Below are 13,587 nucleotides of genomic sequence, written 5' to 3'. Positions count from 1 at the left end.
ATTTTATGCATGTGGTTTCTAAATGCAAGAGAAGTTTGGTCAACATTTAGTTCAGAACTCGTTACTTATAGTGCTACGTGCTAGTCTTTCTTCTGGAATTATTCATCTGCTTGTATGGGCTTAATTATTGCCAATTTTCTTGCACTGATAGGTGCTTGTGGTTGTACTGATCTCACAAAGACTAGTACGTTTGCACGTTTTCAGCTTCTTTCATAGTAACTTTCTACTGCTATACCTATAGCAATAGCATGACAGCAACTTTGACTGCTTCCAGTCGGCACATTGCTGAGTTTTGAATGCATGATTCTACCACATTCAAGGGTGACTTGGACAGAGCCACCCCTCTCCCCTTTGCAAAAACTAATAATTGCTCGAGGCGACATAATTAGGTTATTGCAAGCAATCGTGCTCTGATTCGCATGAGCATTACTTCCTCTGTGTAATCGAAAAACAACATTTACAGGAATAAGAATGCAATAAATTTAAACTCATTATGCGATAAAAATTCCGCAATGTGAATGTTGAACAAGACAGAGCTAACTTAAGATATGAAACAAGTGTGGACTATTTCATATTGGGATGGGCCCTCAAATAATATATCTCATATAATTAAATGTTGGCACCCACTAGCAGTAAAAGGCCGTCGGTTTTATGGATAGTAATTTAAGTTTACAACATGATTCCCTCAAAACTAATGCTTTTTTGCCTAACAATTTGGTAATATAGCCCAATGATGATACTAAATTCTGTTCTCATCTTGTTCATCCTCTCACAGGAAGTGGCCCAATCCAGCTTTGGCAGTTCCTACTTGAACTGCTCACTGACAAATCCTGCCAAGGCTTCATCAGCTGGACAGGCGATGGCTGGGAGTTCAAGTTGACAGACCCGGATGAAGTGGCCCGGCGCTGGGGCGTTAGAAAAAACAAGCCCAAAATGAACTATGAGAAGCTTAGCCGAGGCCTGCGCTACTACTATGACAAAAACATAATCCACAAGACAGCTGGCAAGCGCTATGTGTACCGCTTCGTGTGCGACCTGCAGACGTTGCTGGGCTACACGCCTGAAGAGCTGCATGCTATGGTTGAGTTGAAACCTGAAAAGAAGGATGAAGACTGAGCCAATCAGCTTTGATGCTGGATTTTGTTCGATTTGGTGTGTCTCGCGTGATTTGAGCTCATCATAGGTGGTGTTGGTGACGTGTTCTACAGTGCGGACTCGCTGGACAGATTCCTGCTCACCCAGTGTGTGTGTGCGTGTGTGGTGAACTGACGAGTGCTACAAGACAAGAGACTCTTTGTGAAAGCACAAACATTTTAAAAACGCAGAAAGCGCTTTAAGAGCCTTTTCTTAGACGTATTGAAGCATAAGGATCGCTGGTGGTCGTTGTACCCCGCCACCTGCAATACAGAGGTTACCTTTGTCTCACATGGAGTTGAAGCATTAGCCTTGCTCAAGCAATTCACACATCCATCAAATCCTCCTCCTGCCGATGTGCAGCAGGGAGACAGCACTTGCCAGCTGTCAACTTCAGTGGTTCTTGTATTTTTGTCTATGTTGGAAGGTTGACCCTATTGCTGAGATGTTAATACTTTTGTTTTTTAAGGAAATTGTCTTAATGGAACTTAACATTTCATCAAAGCACCACAGCGGTGCACTATGCAATGAGTGTTGATGAGTGAAATTGCAGTTGCTCCCAGCAAGCATTGTGCCCAGAGGGAAAGATATTCCCAGTATCATGCGAAGTCAAATCTTTACTACATGTCCTGTTTTTCAATTTTATGCCTTCATTTGCTTAAAGTGCTTCGTGTAATGTTTGCGCAATACTTCTGGCTATATTTTTCTGCACAGATGACAAAATTTTGGTAGTATGGCTTTACAAAATTGAGTGAGGTGTATCAAGGGTGTGCTGCATTTTGAGAAGTTGAAGTTCTTTCTGGCATTCAGCTGTTCAGTTTATATAATATGGTGTTTTTATTTAAGTGAACAATCTGGCCAGAAACACAATTTTTTATGTTCCTAATTGGCTATGACCGCTGTCATCTCAGTAACCATAGCCTAAGAAGTGAATTGAATTACTTTGTGAACTGAAAAGTCTGTGTGACTTCTGCTTCCAAATGGCTGGGTAAAAAAAGTCCTTAGTTTATTATAGTGGTAGCTGTAGCCACATTCTTTAATGAGGCACCTTTCTGATTTCTTCAGTAATCTTTATCTCTGAGAAATGTGGCACCATGCACTTGAGCACATGATGTGTAAACAGCCTAAAGGAAAGCTCATTATTTTATCCTAAGCAAAAACTATTATTAAAGCTCAATGTTGCCAAGTACCTTCTTTCGTCTTTTATCTTTGTTTTATAGTGCATTAGTCATGCAGTCGTTATTGTAGTCATGAACAAGAAGTGTTCTTTTTTTTCTTGTTGAAGCGTACCAAGCAAGAAGATACAGCAAAAAGCCAAAGTATTTCACTGTCTCATCTGTTTGCTCTTGGGAGTTTTCTGTTTTGTTGCACATGACATCAACATTTTGTCATTTGTTTTCTTGTGCTTATAATCCTAAATACCTGCCTGTCGATGACAGCAATTACGTTTTTGCGTTGTCATGGTGCCCATCACGTTGCGACTTGGTTAAACTTGTACATAAATACATGTATATTATGAGCATCAAATTTTTACTTCACGAATGTATTTTATTAGTAACATAGCTCGATACGTCTTGCGGCATTTATTAGAGGTCAGGAATAAATATAGGACATGAGATGACTTTAGGACAGAAGCTATATTAGAATTGTGCATTTTTCTCAGTGTAGTTGAACTGCACAAAAAAAGAGTGGATGTGCATTTTCTGTTGACGATGATTCCATGTTGTTCATGTGATGTGAATGACTTCCTCAATATATATCTTGCAGTGGGCGACAGGCATCTACAGTGTTTTGTTGTCCATATAAATGGTGTCTCAATCATAACACTTGTTGAAACCGATTATTTCGTCCCTGCTATAACTTATACTTTATCCAACAACTTGAATGCTTCTCTTGAAAGTGCAGTGTACAAAAAGTATTAAGAAAGTGTGCCGCCAGTATTTTGTCATACCGAAACCTTGTGGAAGCAGTGCCTTAATCTGTTTGTCTTCCAAAGAAGATTTACATATATTTATACAAAGCAAAATTTTTTATATGTTTGTGTGGCACATCCCGAGTTGGAAGTGCAGTGCACGAACGGGAATGTTTCACCTCTCTACTTCATGTTTTTTTTTTTCTTTCACGTTCACGCATCTTTCATGCGTTACCCGTTCAAAGCTGTGCGCAAGCCTTTGTAAATTATTTCCAGAGGTCTCTATGCTTTTAGCATGAAGAGATGATCTTTATTTCTATTTCTTTCTTTACTCCTCCTTTTGTCTTGTCATTATTTTTCCTTTTTCGCTTGAAAAGCGTCTGAAGTGCAAGATCTCAATAAAGAAGAAAGCATTACAAACTGCCCCACTGGAGGATAATTTTACTGGGGACATTGTGACATCTTGTGATCTGCTATCTTCACATACATTTTTTGCTGACTTGTTTGTAATGTGATTCATTGTTCTCTCGTTTGCTTTACTTCGAATGAATGCAATGTGCAACTTCTGTGGTCTACAGGAAATAAAATGCACATACGATTTTGAAGTTTCTTTTTGTTGTTTCTTGCAGCGATAATGACATAGGAGGAGGTGCAGAAATGTCGAAATGGCATCTGTACCTCATTTCTTATAAACTGTCAATGAATGTACAAGCTGATTACTAATTATTGGGCTGCACTAATAATCATAGCACGGTAAAAGTAAGAAAGCCATCTTCTATCTTGCATCTTTATACAGTCAAGTTCCTTTGATTTGATCCTGACGATATCGATCAAACTGGTCGAATTACCTGGCGAAACGAATTAAACAATACGAAAAAAAACCCACCGGAACATGCCATTGATTCACTAGGCAGTATTTGCCTTTAAAGTTAGCTTCGCCGCAATACAGTAGTATTATTCGATCAAGCATATTAAACGGGAACCTGTGACACTGTTCGGAGACATAGCAGGTTCCTTAATTTACGCACACTGTAGGCCTAATATGGTTGCCGGCAGGCCTTCGAAGTTTTAGAAAGGCTTCCGCTCTATTGTTGGCTCTAAACGTGTCCTTGACTATCTGAATCTTTTAAACTCACCACCTTGCTTTTTGCTAGATTTCCCAAAACACAGATGGTTTTTTTCTCCGCTTTTCAGCGCACGGCGCCTGCGCGCACGTATATTTAAGGAAAGCCTACTAGGTCCCCTTAACGATACCATAAACTAGACACGCATGGCGGACAAAACGAGGGCTCAGATCGCCACAGCAACGTTGGAAACAGCTCTGAATGGCTGCCAGTATGCTTATTAGGTGTCTAGATGCTCGTACTGTGACCGGAGACAGCGCGTGAACGCCTATATAATTAGGAAACGCGTACTGTCCCCTGACAGGGACCCCTTTCCATTCTTGGTGTGCTTCATCGCATAATAGGGCTATATTGCGGCAAAGCTGACCAGTAAAGTTCAATTTAACTGGTAAATGCCAATTTTGAAATCGATATAACGGAAGCTTAGGCCCATAGAAATGTATGGGCGCCGGCCGGGACCTTCGGTTGGAATTGAATTAATCGAAATATCGAAGTATAGCTGGAGTCGAATTAATGGAAGTCTATTGTACTGACAAAGAGAAATTATACACTGAGCTGTTCCAGACTTCGGCAGCCATAGATCACATTTGCTGCTTCTGGTTAATCGTAGTGCTACACAAGCGGCATGCCTTTGCGGTCGAACAGGTTGTGAGAATGGTCTCATCGTCGCCGCTGGAGGCAACACACTTTCTTCCACATATTGCACCTAGTTTAACTAACGAGTTCAGGGGTAGTGCAGGTGCGCCAGTTGTGGCAAATTGCTACATTTGTGACTTGCTGCGCCAAGCTGCGCAAAACGTTAAAAGTGCTTCGTATCACGCCAGAGCTGTTCCAAAACACTGAAGCGGACAAACAACAAAGGCTGCGTGTTCATTCAAGTTCAGAGAGAATACGTGTATAACTATAGATAAATAGCTTGAGTTTTGTTCACTCCACCCACAGGATGTCGGCAGCCAACGCAGTCGTGCAGCAACGCGTCATTCAAGCCTCCGTTTTGCTGCATTCATGAGCGATAAAAATACGCAGTTTCGCCCGAAAGGCGAAGCATCGATCGGATAGCACGGATAGCACTTTTATCGGCCGTATCAACGTCTAAACATTCATTTGCTCAGTAAATTAATAAGGATGGTGTCAGGGCCTGCAGCAAGCATGAACACATCACACTCGATGACTGTGGACACTCGCTGTCAAAACGCTCGCGTGAGGAAACGCGGCAGCAGCAGGGAGCGAAGTGAAATTTGTGCTGTCTATAGACCGTTGTATTGAGGGCGTCGCCATTTTGCGATGACAGCGCCATCTATTGTCCGGCGCCGTGTATTAGTATGTGGGATCGCGCTGGAGGGTGCACGGCGAATGTGGTGTTGACGATGAGTGGTAAAGTTTTCGCGCTTTCGCTAGAGTTGTCAACAAGTTGTTTGGATTGGGAACTTCTTAGCGTGTCGTCCCTAGGCTTTTAGCTTCCGCAATATCGAACGGGAACTGTCCTAGAGGCGCTTCCGCAGTTCTGCCCACGATCGAAATAGGAGGCGAGTCAAGTCTGAACATTGTTTATACGTAACGCATACATGTAACGTGTTATTGTATGTCTAGCCTTAAGGTATCCATTAAGGTATCACTCAGGCGACAACAATCAGAGGTGTATGCATGTGTCATGCGTTGTGCCCCACCAGCGTACATCCTAAGCACGAAGCTCTGAGAAAACAAGTTTTCCTAGCTTTCGTGCTCCTAAAATTTTCGCGGTACGATTTTCTAAACATTGTTTGTCTGACACCCGGGCATCGAGCTTTACAAAATAAAGAACTGTAAAACAACTCGATCGACACGGCTGTTAACATGGATAAAATGAGCTTATTATAGTGGCCGCGAATATGCCACGATCAACCAGACGCTCACGACACGTTGAAAGATTATGTGCACTCTTAGGTCTCGAATGGTGCCTGTGCATGCAGAGGCACCTCGCCTACTCGAGAGAACTGAAAAACGAACAACTACTCGTTGCAACGGCAACTTTATTTTCTGCAGCAATACAGTGCGCGATGAGCGGCGTCGACAGCTTGCGGGCGAGATGCTGTAGCACGGGAGAGCCTATGGGAACTAGGGCCGGCCGGCCAGGCACGTACCCAGGATTTTTTTTCGAGGGGGGCCCGACCCATGGTAACTTTTCTATGTAAATGAGGGGGGGGGGGGCTACCTTTATTAGTACAAATATGAATAACGCTCACAATTCACAAAAAGAAAGCGTAAACCCACAAAAGAGAAGTGAAATAAGGTGTATTTTACAGGTACGCCTGTGGCGATACACCTGCTTTACTTGGCAAACAAAGAACCACGTCAAATGGACTCGTGCAGTAAATAAGCGCAGGAAGAACACTGCCAAGAACAAGTAAAGAAGCCTCCCGAAAGTGTAAAATGAAGATTACTTCAGTAGAATAGAACTTAAAAAGCAGCAGTTGGCAACAAAGGCACACGGACCGCGCGGAGTTGTGTTACTCCGCCAGCAAATCACAAAAGCAAACAAAATCGTCGTCATGCGGCCTTTTCAACAGGGCGTCATACTTGACACCTCCGGAGCGTCTGCTGTTCTTGAAGAGACTTTTCATCGGCGGAAGCAATGAGGTGTGCAATAGACGTGGACAAAATGTATTGAGTCTGCGCATTTCGCATGAAACTTCGCTGCGAACTGAAGGGAAACTTCACAACAAATCAGGGTGTCTACCAAGTTGACATTTCCAAATTCCCCGAGTTTTCCAGGTTTTCCCTGGGTGCCATTGCACAATTCCCTGAGTGATGCAGAACTATGTGTTATGTCAAGACGGTCTGAAGCCATATCGCCCGATGCTGTCACTCTCTAATAACCATATGAAAAAAAAAGATTTAGTCCAATTTGAATACTAAGGAGTAGTGTTCATGTTATTCAAAAAGAGAATAGAAGGGAGGGGTTAAAAAATGCCCAGCAGATGAAATGTCTTCGTAAAAGTTGCAAATGGAGTCGGACATTCTCAAACACGAATAAAAAGGACATGCATACAGAAGCAAATATTTTCGAATATGAACTATTTCTATCAACTGATAGCAAGCTCAGTGGTACGAAGACCGAACTTTGTCACAATTGAGATTCTCTCTCAACAGCTCGTAAGTCAACCTCAACTGTCCTGACATACTCGCAGCCCGGGCACGACGCCTTCGTGCTGTGTTTCACTCCTTTAAAGAGTTTATTTTGGTTTGGATGAGGGACACCTGCATCTCCGCATCAGCCAACACTTTGTTTTTTGAGCTCAAGCTCTTTCAATACGGCGGCAGCACGCTTCCTTTCCCGTTCATTCATCAATGCGTAGGTCCTTTCTGTTCTTGTCCTCCTTCCGTCACTCGTTCGCCCCGTGGACAATTTGAAACATCTTCTTGGTCAGTTGCACAGTCCACGTCCGATTTTTCGAACTCCCTAGGGGCCGCGAAAACGTGCGAAAAGTCGGCGAGTGGAAAAAAATAAATGCATGTCATTTACTGCCCTTAGGGGCTCCAACCACCACAGGCAAACTCGAAAACGCTCTGAAGGCCAGTAGGTACACGTATTAGGTATATCGGTGCTCATACTATGACAGGAAATACCGGGTGCACGCGTGTATAATTAAGGAATACATACTGTGTCCCGTGGCAATAGGCCTTTCCCACGCTTGTTATGCTTCACTGCAATACTTTTGCGTATGCTTCACCAAGTAACATTTCTGTATCGAGGCGAAGCTGCCTTTCGGGAACCGGCATTATGCAACGCATCGTGCTTTCCAAGCTTCTAAGCCAATTGCGAGGACCACAAAGAGTCCGTGCCATTGCTGACAGCAGCGAGTTCTTTCAATAAAAAAACACGGCACCCAACGGCAAGAAGCTTCATAGCGAACGTCGAAGCAGTAAGGACTAACGTTGCCGCAGTAGTGGCTACGGTTGCCAGCGGATCTGTGTGCGAGAGCGCCAGTTCGAGGCGGCGAGGTAATCAAATGGCAGCGGTGGTGGCTTTGATTAATGCCATTTCGGATCTGCGGTCACGGCAAAACGTCCGAAAAATCGGACGGCAAAGAGTTCTTGCGTCCGAAAGCTTCAGACGTTCTGATACATTGACTCTATGGGGCACGTGGTGGCGGTGCCGTGAAGCCGTCCAAATTACCGGGAATCTGAGAAGTCGGTCGTTGACTGCACACTGGCAACTCCTCCAGCCGACGAGAGCGTCAAAGACGATTCATTACGATTCCTGTCTGTACTCAAGCCAGCATTATCGCGACTTTCGACGCTTTCAATAAAATTACAGGTAATTTTCCCTGATAGAGACACAAATACCCTGAGTTTTCCCTGAGTTTTTCCAGACTACTCAATATCCCTGAGAATTCCCGGTTTTCCCGGTTTTGCCGGTTGGTAGACACCCTGCAAATAGTTCTAGCGAAGCAAGCATGTTATTTCAGTTCAATAAAGAATTAGGCATGCGCCATTCCACTCTAATAGGCGAGGGAACATTACGCGCTAATAATTTTATTTTTGTAGTTACCGCCTTATTTGGGTTACAGAAAAAGTTTGCAGTACGAATTATTTGCAGCCTCGCGGAGGAACAGTGGCTGGCGGGTATACGGGCGTGGGCGGGACTTCATTGCAGACTTAAGTTGTATCCGATTATAGTAGCGTTTTTTTCAATTGCCTCTGGAAGAATTGTACAGAAATATATGTTGGCGGAGCAATCACAGTTATTTTAGGTCCCTCGTTTAGAGCTCTAACAAGAAGTCCCTCCGAGCGACCGCTGCTTCTTCGGTGAGGTATTGTTTTCTGTTTTCTTCAAGAATCAGTGCTGTGTTGAGACTTCGCTGTTGCCAGAGAGAACGGACATCCCGTGGTATACCTGTGTGCTGCAGATCGCGCACGGTATCGCGTGGTTTTGCTGCGCTCCGCAGCGCATCTACGCCTGCCATGGCGATGGGCAGCAAAAACACCGGCACGAGCCATATGTCCGACAGCGCGTTCCTAGGCGCATGAGTGCCGCGGAATCGGCGCCGCACTCAGAAGTGCCACAACACGCGCCTAATGTCATCAAGCCGGCGACGCTAGTTTTCAACGCTGCCCTACCTTCCAGCGCACCTTCAGTGAATACGGCTGAGACAAGCGAAAGTGAAGCCACGAAACCACGGGCTGACGACGACAAGACATCTACCCATGAGCTAAGTGAAGATGAAGACATAGACTACGATGAAACGCCGTTCTCCTTGGTAACATAAAAAGAAGCGGCCTGAGGGAATTCCAGTAGTTTTTCGACCGTCACAGGAAGGACGCAACTTCTGGCAAGTGAATCTAAACCGCGCTGCGTCGGAAATCGTCTCCGCGGCAAAGGAAAAAGTACAGTCCTTTCGCGTGAATAGAGATGGAAGTTTTTCTGTCAACGTTACTTCAGTCTCATCTGCAAGACATCTACTGTCGATGAGCGAAATGGCTGGTTTGGGAGTCAAACCATTCATTCCGGCATCTTATACCAAGAATGTTGGCAAGATACGCCATGTGCCAGTTGAGTATACAGGAGAACAACTGGTTGACTTCCTGAAGGATTTTGGCGTGACATCTGCCCGTCGTCAGGCACGCTACAACCGCCAAGAAGACGGAGCGGTAGAATCACGCCCTCTGACAACTGTCATTCTCCATTTCAGAGAAGATAAACCAATGCCGCAACGAGTGCATTTAAGTTTCACGAGTCATCCCGTAGAAAAATATCACGGCCCTGCTCTGAGATGCTACAACTGCCAGAGATTTTTACATTTATCGAAGAACTGCCGCAGTCCACATCGCTGCAAGATATGCTCAGAAGACCACGACCATTCAAAGTGCAAGTCTGTGTGTCAGCTAAAGTGTGCCAACTGTGGCGGAAACCATACAGCATCCTTCTCCGGGTGCCCTCAAAGCAGAGTTGCCTCAAGGTTGCGCAGACATGAGTTGAGATACGAAAGGCTACATCCTCGTAATGCGCCCCCAAACAACCTTGATGCTGTAAGATGCGCGCATCCAACTGCCAACAAAGAAAAAAGAACAAGTGGTCAACATGAACTATTCTGCAGCTCTAAAGCACTCAGGTCGACAACGCTCTGACAGCGAGCGACACGATCCACCTCCAGAGAACACCACTAATCTTGCCCAGGCTTCGAGTGAACTTCGCCTACCTTCTAAACAACGCCCTCTGCCAGTGATACAGCAACCTCACCTAACATCTGAGCGCCTCAACCACACCAGTCATCCCAGCGACCATATCAGTCAGCTCTTCAGAGACCTGCTTCGAGCACACATGGAGCTTCAGCGTCGTTTGGTGATTACACGTCTTTACCCGTGACACAGATGATCCTGCCCGTGCTATTCACAGCTCTGCGTGCAATTTTCAGTGCCATTCCACACGCAAACAACTTTCCAGAGGTAAAAGCACTGCTTTTTATGGAATCGTTGGTGCTTCCACAACCACCAACAGCTCCACTGCAGGCTTACAATGAATAATCGCTATAACAATGTTTTCATATTTCAGTGGAATGCTAATAGCCTTCGAAATAAGTCAGCTGATTTCCGCAAACTACTAGCTCAACATAACTTTCCTGTTTTATGTATACAGGAGGCAGGCGTACGAGATGACTTTCGTCTTTCGAACTATGTTATATATAAATCATCGCGCATTACTGGAAGTAGCAGAGCGATGTTATGCGTGAGAAAAGACCTGCCGTCCTATTTAATGCAGTCGAGCGATATAAATATACCGGAGTTCGTAGCATGCAAGATATCTTTTAGAAATACAAGCGTCACAGTGACCAGTCGTTATCTACAATGTTCTAGCAAAATATCAGTAGACAGCTTGGTGAATGTGTTTGGTATCGCAAACTCACATGTGCTGGTTTGTGGGGACTTCAAAGCACATAACGTCATCTGGGGCAGTGAATATAATGATTCCCGTGGAAGCATTATAGAGACTGCCGCAGAAAAAAGTAATCTGGTCGTGTTAAATGACAGCTCTCCAACGTTCTTGCGGGGGTTTCGTTACTCAAGCTGTATAGATGTCACGCTCTGCTCACAAGACCTTCTTGATGGCGTTGAATGGTCAACAGACATAGAAATGCACGGTAGTGATCATTTTACGATCCTGGTAAAATATCGCCTTATACGGAGTGAGGAGACCCGGCGCTACTCAAGATATACAAATTGGCAAAGTTTTCGGCACCATTTATGTAACTCATTGGGCGAAAACCCGAACTTTCAAGGTTTTGCAAATATATTGTGTGAGTCTTACAAGATCTGCACAAAGCAAGTCATTGTTCCGAATGAATACGCTGCAGTCGACGGGGAATATGAATGCCTAAGGGCAATTCGAAGACGCGCAGAAGGGGCTTACCGCCGCAGTGGAAAGCTAGATGACTACAATATGGAACAGAAAGTTCAGTCAAATTCGCGCAGACACTTACAAAACTTAGGTACGAGAAGATGGCGAGAATACTGCGCGTCGTTGTCTCCGTTTACTCCAGTTCCCAGAACATGGTCCATTGTCCGATCTTTTAGTGGTCCAGTTACCCAGAGCCATCCCTTCCGAGCCCTTGCCGTAGCTCGAAGCACTCCGGAAACATTTGTTGCTGACGAATTCTGTCAACTTATATCCAGACCAGGAATTCCGTATACTTGCCTACAATTCGCAAGTTCGACAACACTAGAAGAACAGAAGGTTCGTGCGTGCTTTATGTCACAACATCCTCAACTTGACTGTGAGTTTAGCTTAAATGAATTGAAAAGTGCTCTTTCGTGATGCCGTAGAAAGAAAACCGCAGGCCCAAATGGTGTTACGTATGTGATGCTAAAGAACCTAGGTCCAGTAGGAAGAATGACTCTTTTGGATATATTTAATGATACCTGATAAGAGAGGCTCCTCCAGGTTCGTGGAAATTAGCTCGGGTAATTCCAGTGCTAAAACCAGGAAAGACTCCACTTTGTCTTGACTCCTACCGACCCGTCAGTCTCACAAGCTGTTTTTCCAAATTAATGGAGAAGCTGATAGACAATCGACTGCAATGGTGGTGTGAACGCACAAATGTGTTTTCCGACCACATGACAGGATTTCGACAATATCGGGGTGCAATGGATGCTGTATTAGACATTGCCACATGCGTCGAACATGAACGAATTTGCGGAAATGTGACAGTAGCAGTATTCTTAGACATTCAAAGAGCATTTGACACTAAGTTATATACACGTCCTTGCTGGTATGTTAGAGCTTGGCCTACACGGTCGAACGCTGCGCTGGGTATCAAATTTCTTGAAAGATAGAAAAATATTTATGGAAACAATTGAAGGAGAAAGTAATTATCACAGCATCACGCAGGGCGTTCCGCAGGGCAGTGTTCTCAGTCCGTTTTTATTCAACTGTGTCATGGCAGCCTTGCCACAAAAACTCCCGTCTTGTCTACAGTATTCTCTGTACGCAGATGACATCTGCATATGGGCCTCTGGATCTCATATACAAGACATTTAAAGAACGCTGCAAAAGGGTCTTGATAGTATCGACACATTTAAAAGAGAGAGGCATGAGTCTTTCATGCGCAAAGACAGCCGTACTTCCTTTCACTAGACGACAGCTGAGTAATTTCCAACTTACGCTTAATGGGCAAAGTTTGATGTTTGTGAAAGAGCATAAATTTCGTGGAGTTATTCTTGACCGCCAGCTAACATGGGCATCACACATCCGCGCGATTGAAAAGCAGACCAATGTAGTAATAAACGTACTTCGGCGATTCGCTGGCACAACGGGGGGGGGGATCAGTCTCTTCGCTACTACAAGTTCATAACGCACTCATAAAACAAAAAATTGCTTACTCGGCCCCTATTCTCCATGGTTTATCGCAAACTTCTGAGGAACGTCTTCAACGTTTACTAGCAAGGGGCTACGAGTGTGTCTTGGGGTTCCGCAGGCTACCTCGAATTCTTTAGTAATTGCTGTAGCTCGTCACCCCCCATTTCCAGTCATACGAACGGTTGAAACATGCCGACATATTTATCGCATCTTAACCCAACACGAGGAGCATCCATTAAACTTCGTGCTCACCGAAAGAAACAAAAGCAAAATTCACGATGTTGTTCGAGAACATAAAGCATTATTACCAAGATTTGAATTATGCAAAGTGGATGTTAGTTACCCTCCTTGGATGTTAACATGCCCTAAAATAGAATTATTGGTTGACGGAATTATATCAAAGAGAGACATGTTCATAGTAGCCGCACAGCGACTGGCACTCTCAAATTTACTCATTATATCCCCAGTACATCCAGGTTTATACAGATGGTTCGTGTCATAAAAATTCCTCGACTTCAGCATTCGTCATTCCACATTTAGCGCTAGAGCAAACATTTAAATTATCCCGGGAGACATCTTCCACC

At 44.3% G+C, this 13,587-nt stretch overlaps 1 protein-coding gene across 3 annotated transcripts in view; it reads left to right on the top strand.

The window, feature by feature from the left end:
* Positions 1-3,651, top strand: part of LOC126532314 (protein C-ets-1-like) — a 195,769-nt gene extending 192,118 nt beyond the window's left edge. For all 3 annotated transcript variants that reach the window (XM_050180002.3, XM_050180003.3, XM_050180004.3), the window contains one exon: positions 776-3,651. In XM_050180002.3, the coding sequence (XP_050035959.1) occupies positions 776-1,116 (341 nt within the window). In that variant the 3' untranslated portion in view covers positions 1,117-3,651. The remainder of the gene's footprint in view (positions 1-775) is intronic.
* The last annotated feature ends 9,936 nt before the right edge of the window (positions 3,652-13,587 follow it).

Source organism: Dermacentor andersoni, chromosome 5, assembly GCF_023375885.2.
Source record: "Dermacentor andersoni chromosome 5, qqDerAnde1_hic_scaffold, whole genome shotgun sequence".
Taxonomy (NCBI): Eukaryota; Metazoa; Arthropoda; class Arachnida; order Ixodida; family Ixodidae; genus Dermacentor; species Dermacentor andersoni.
Note: the sequence above shows the minus strand (reverse complement) of the source record. Positions and strands in the feature narration are given on the sequence as shown.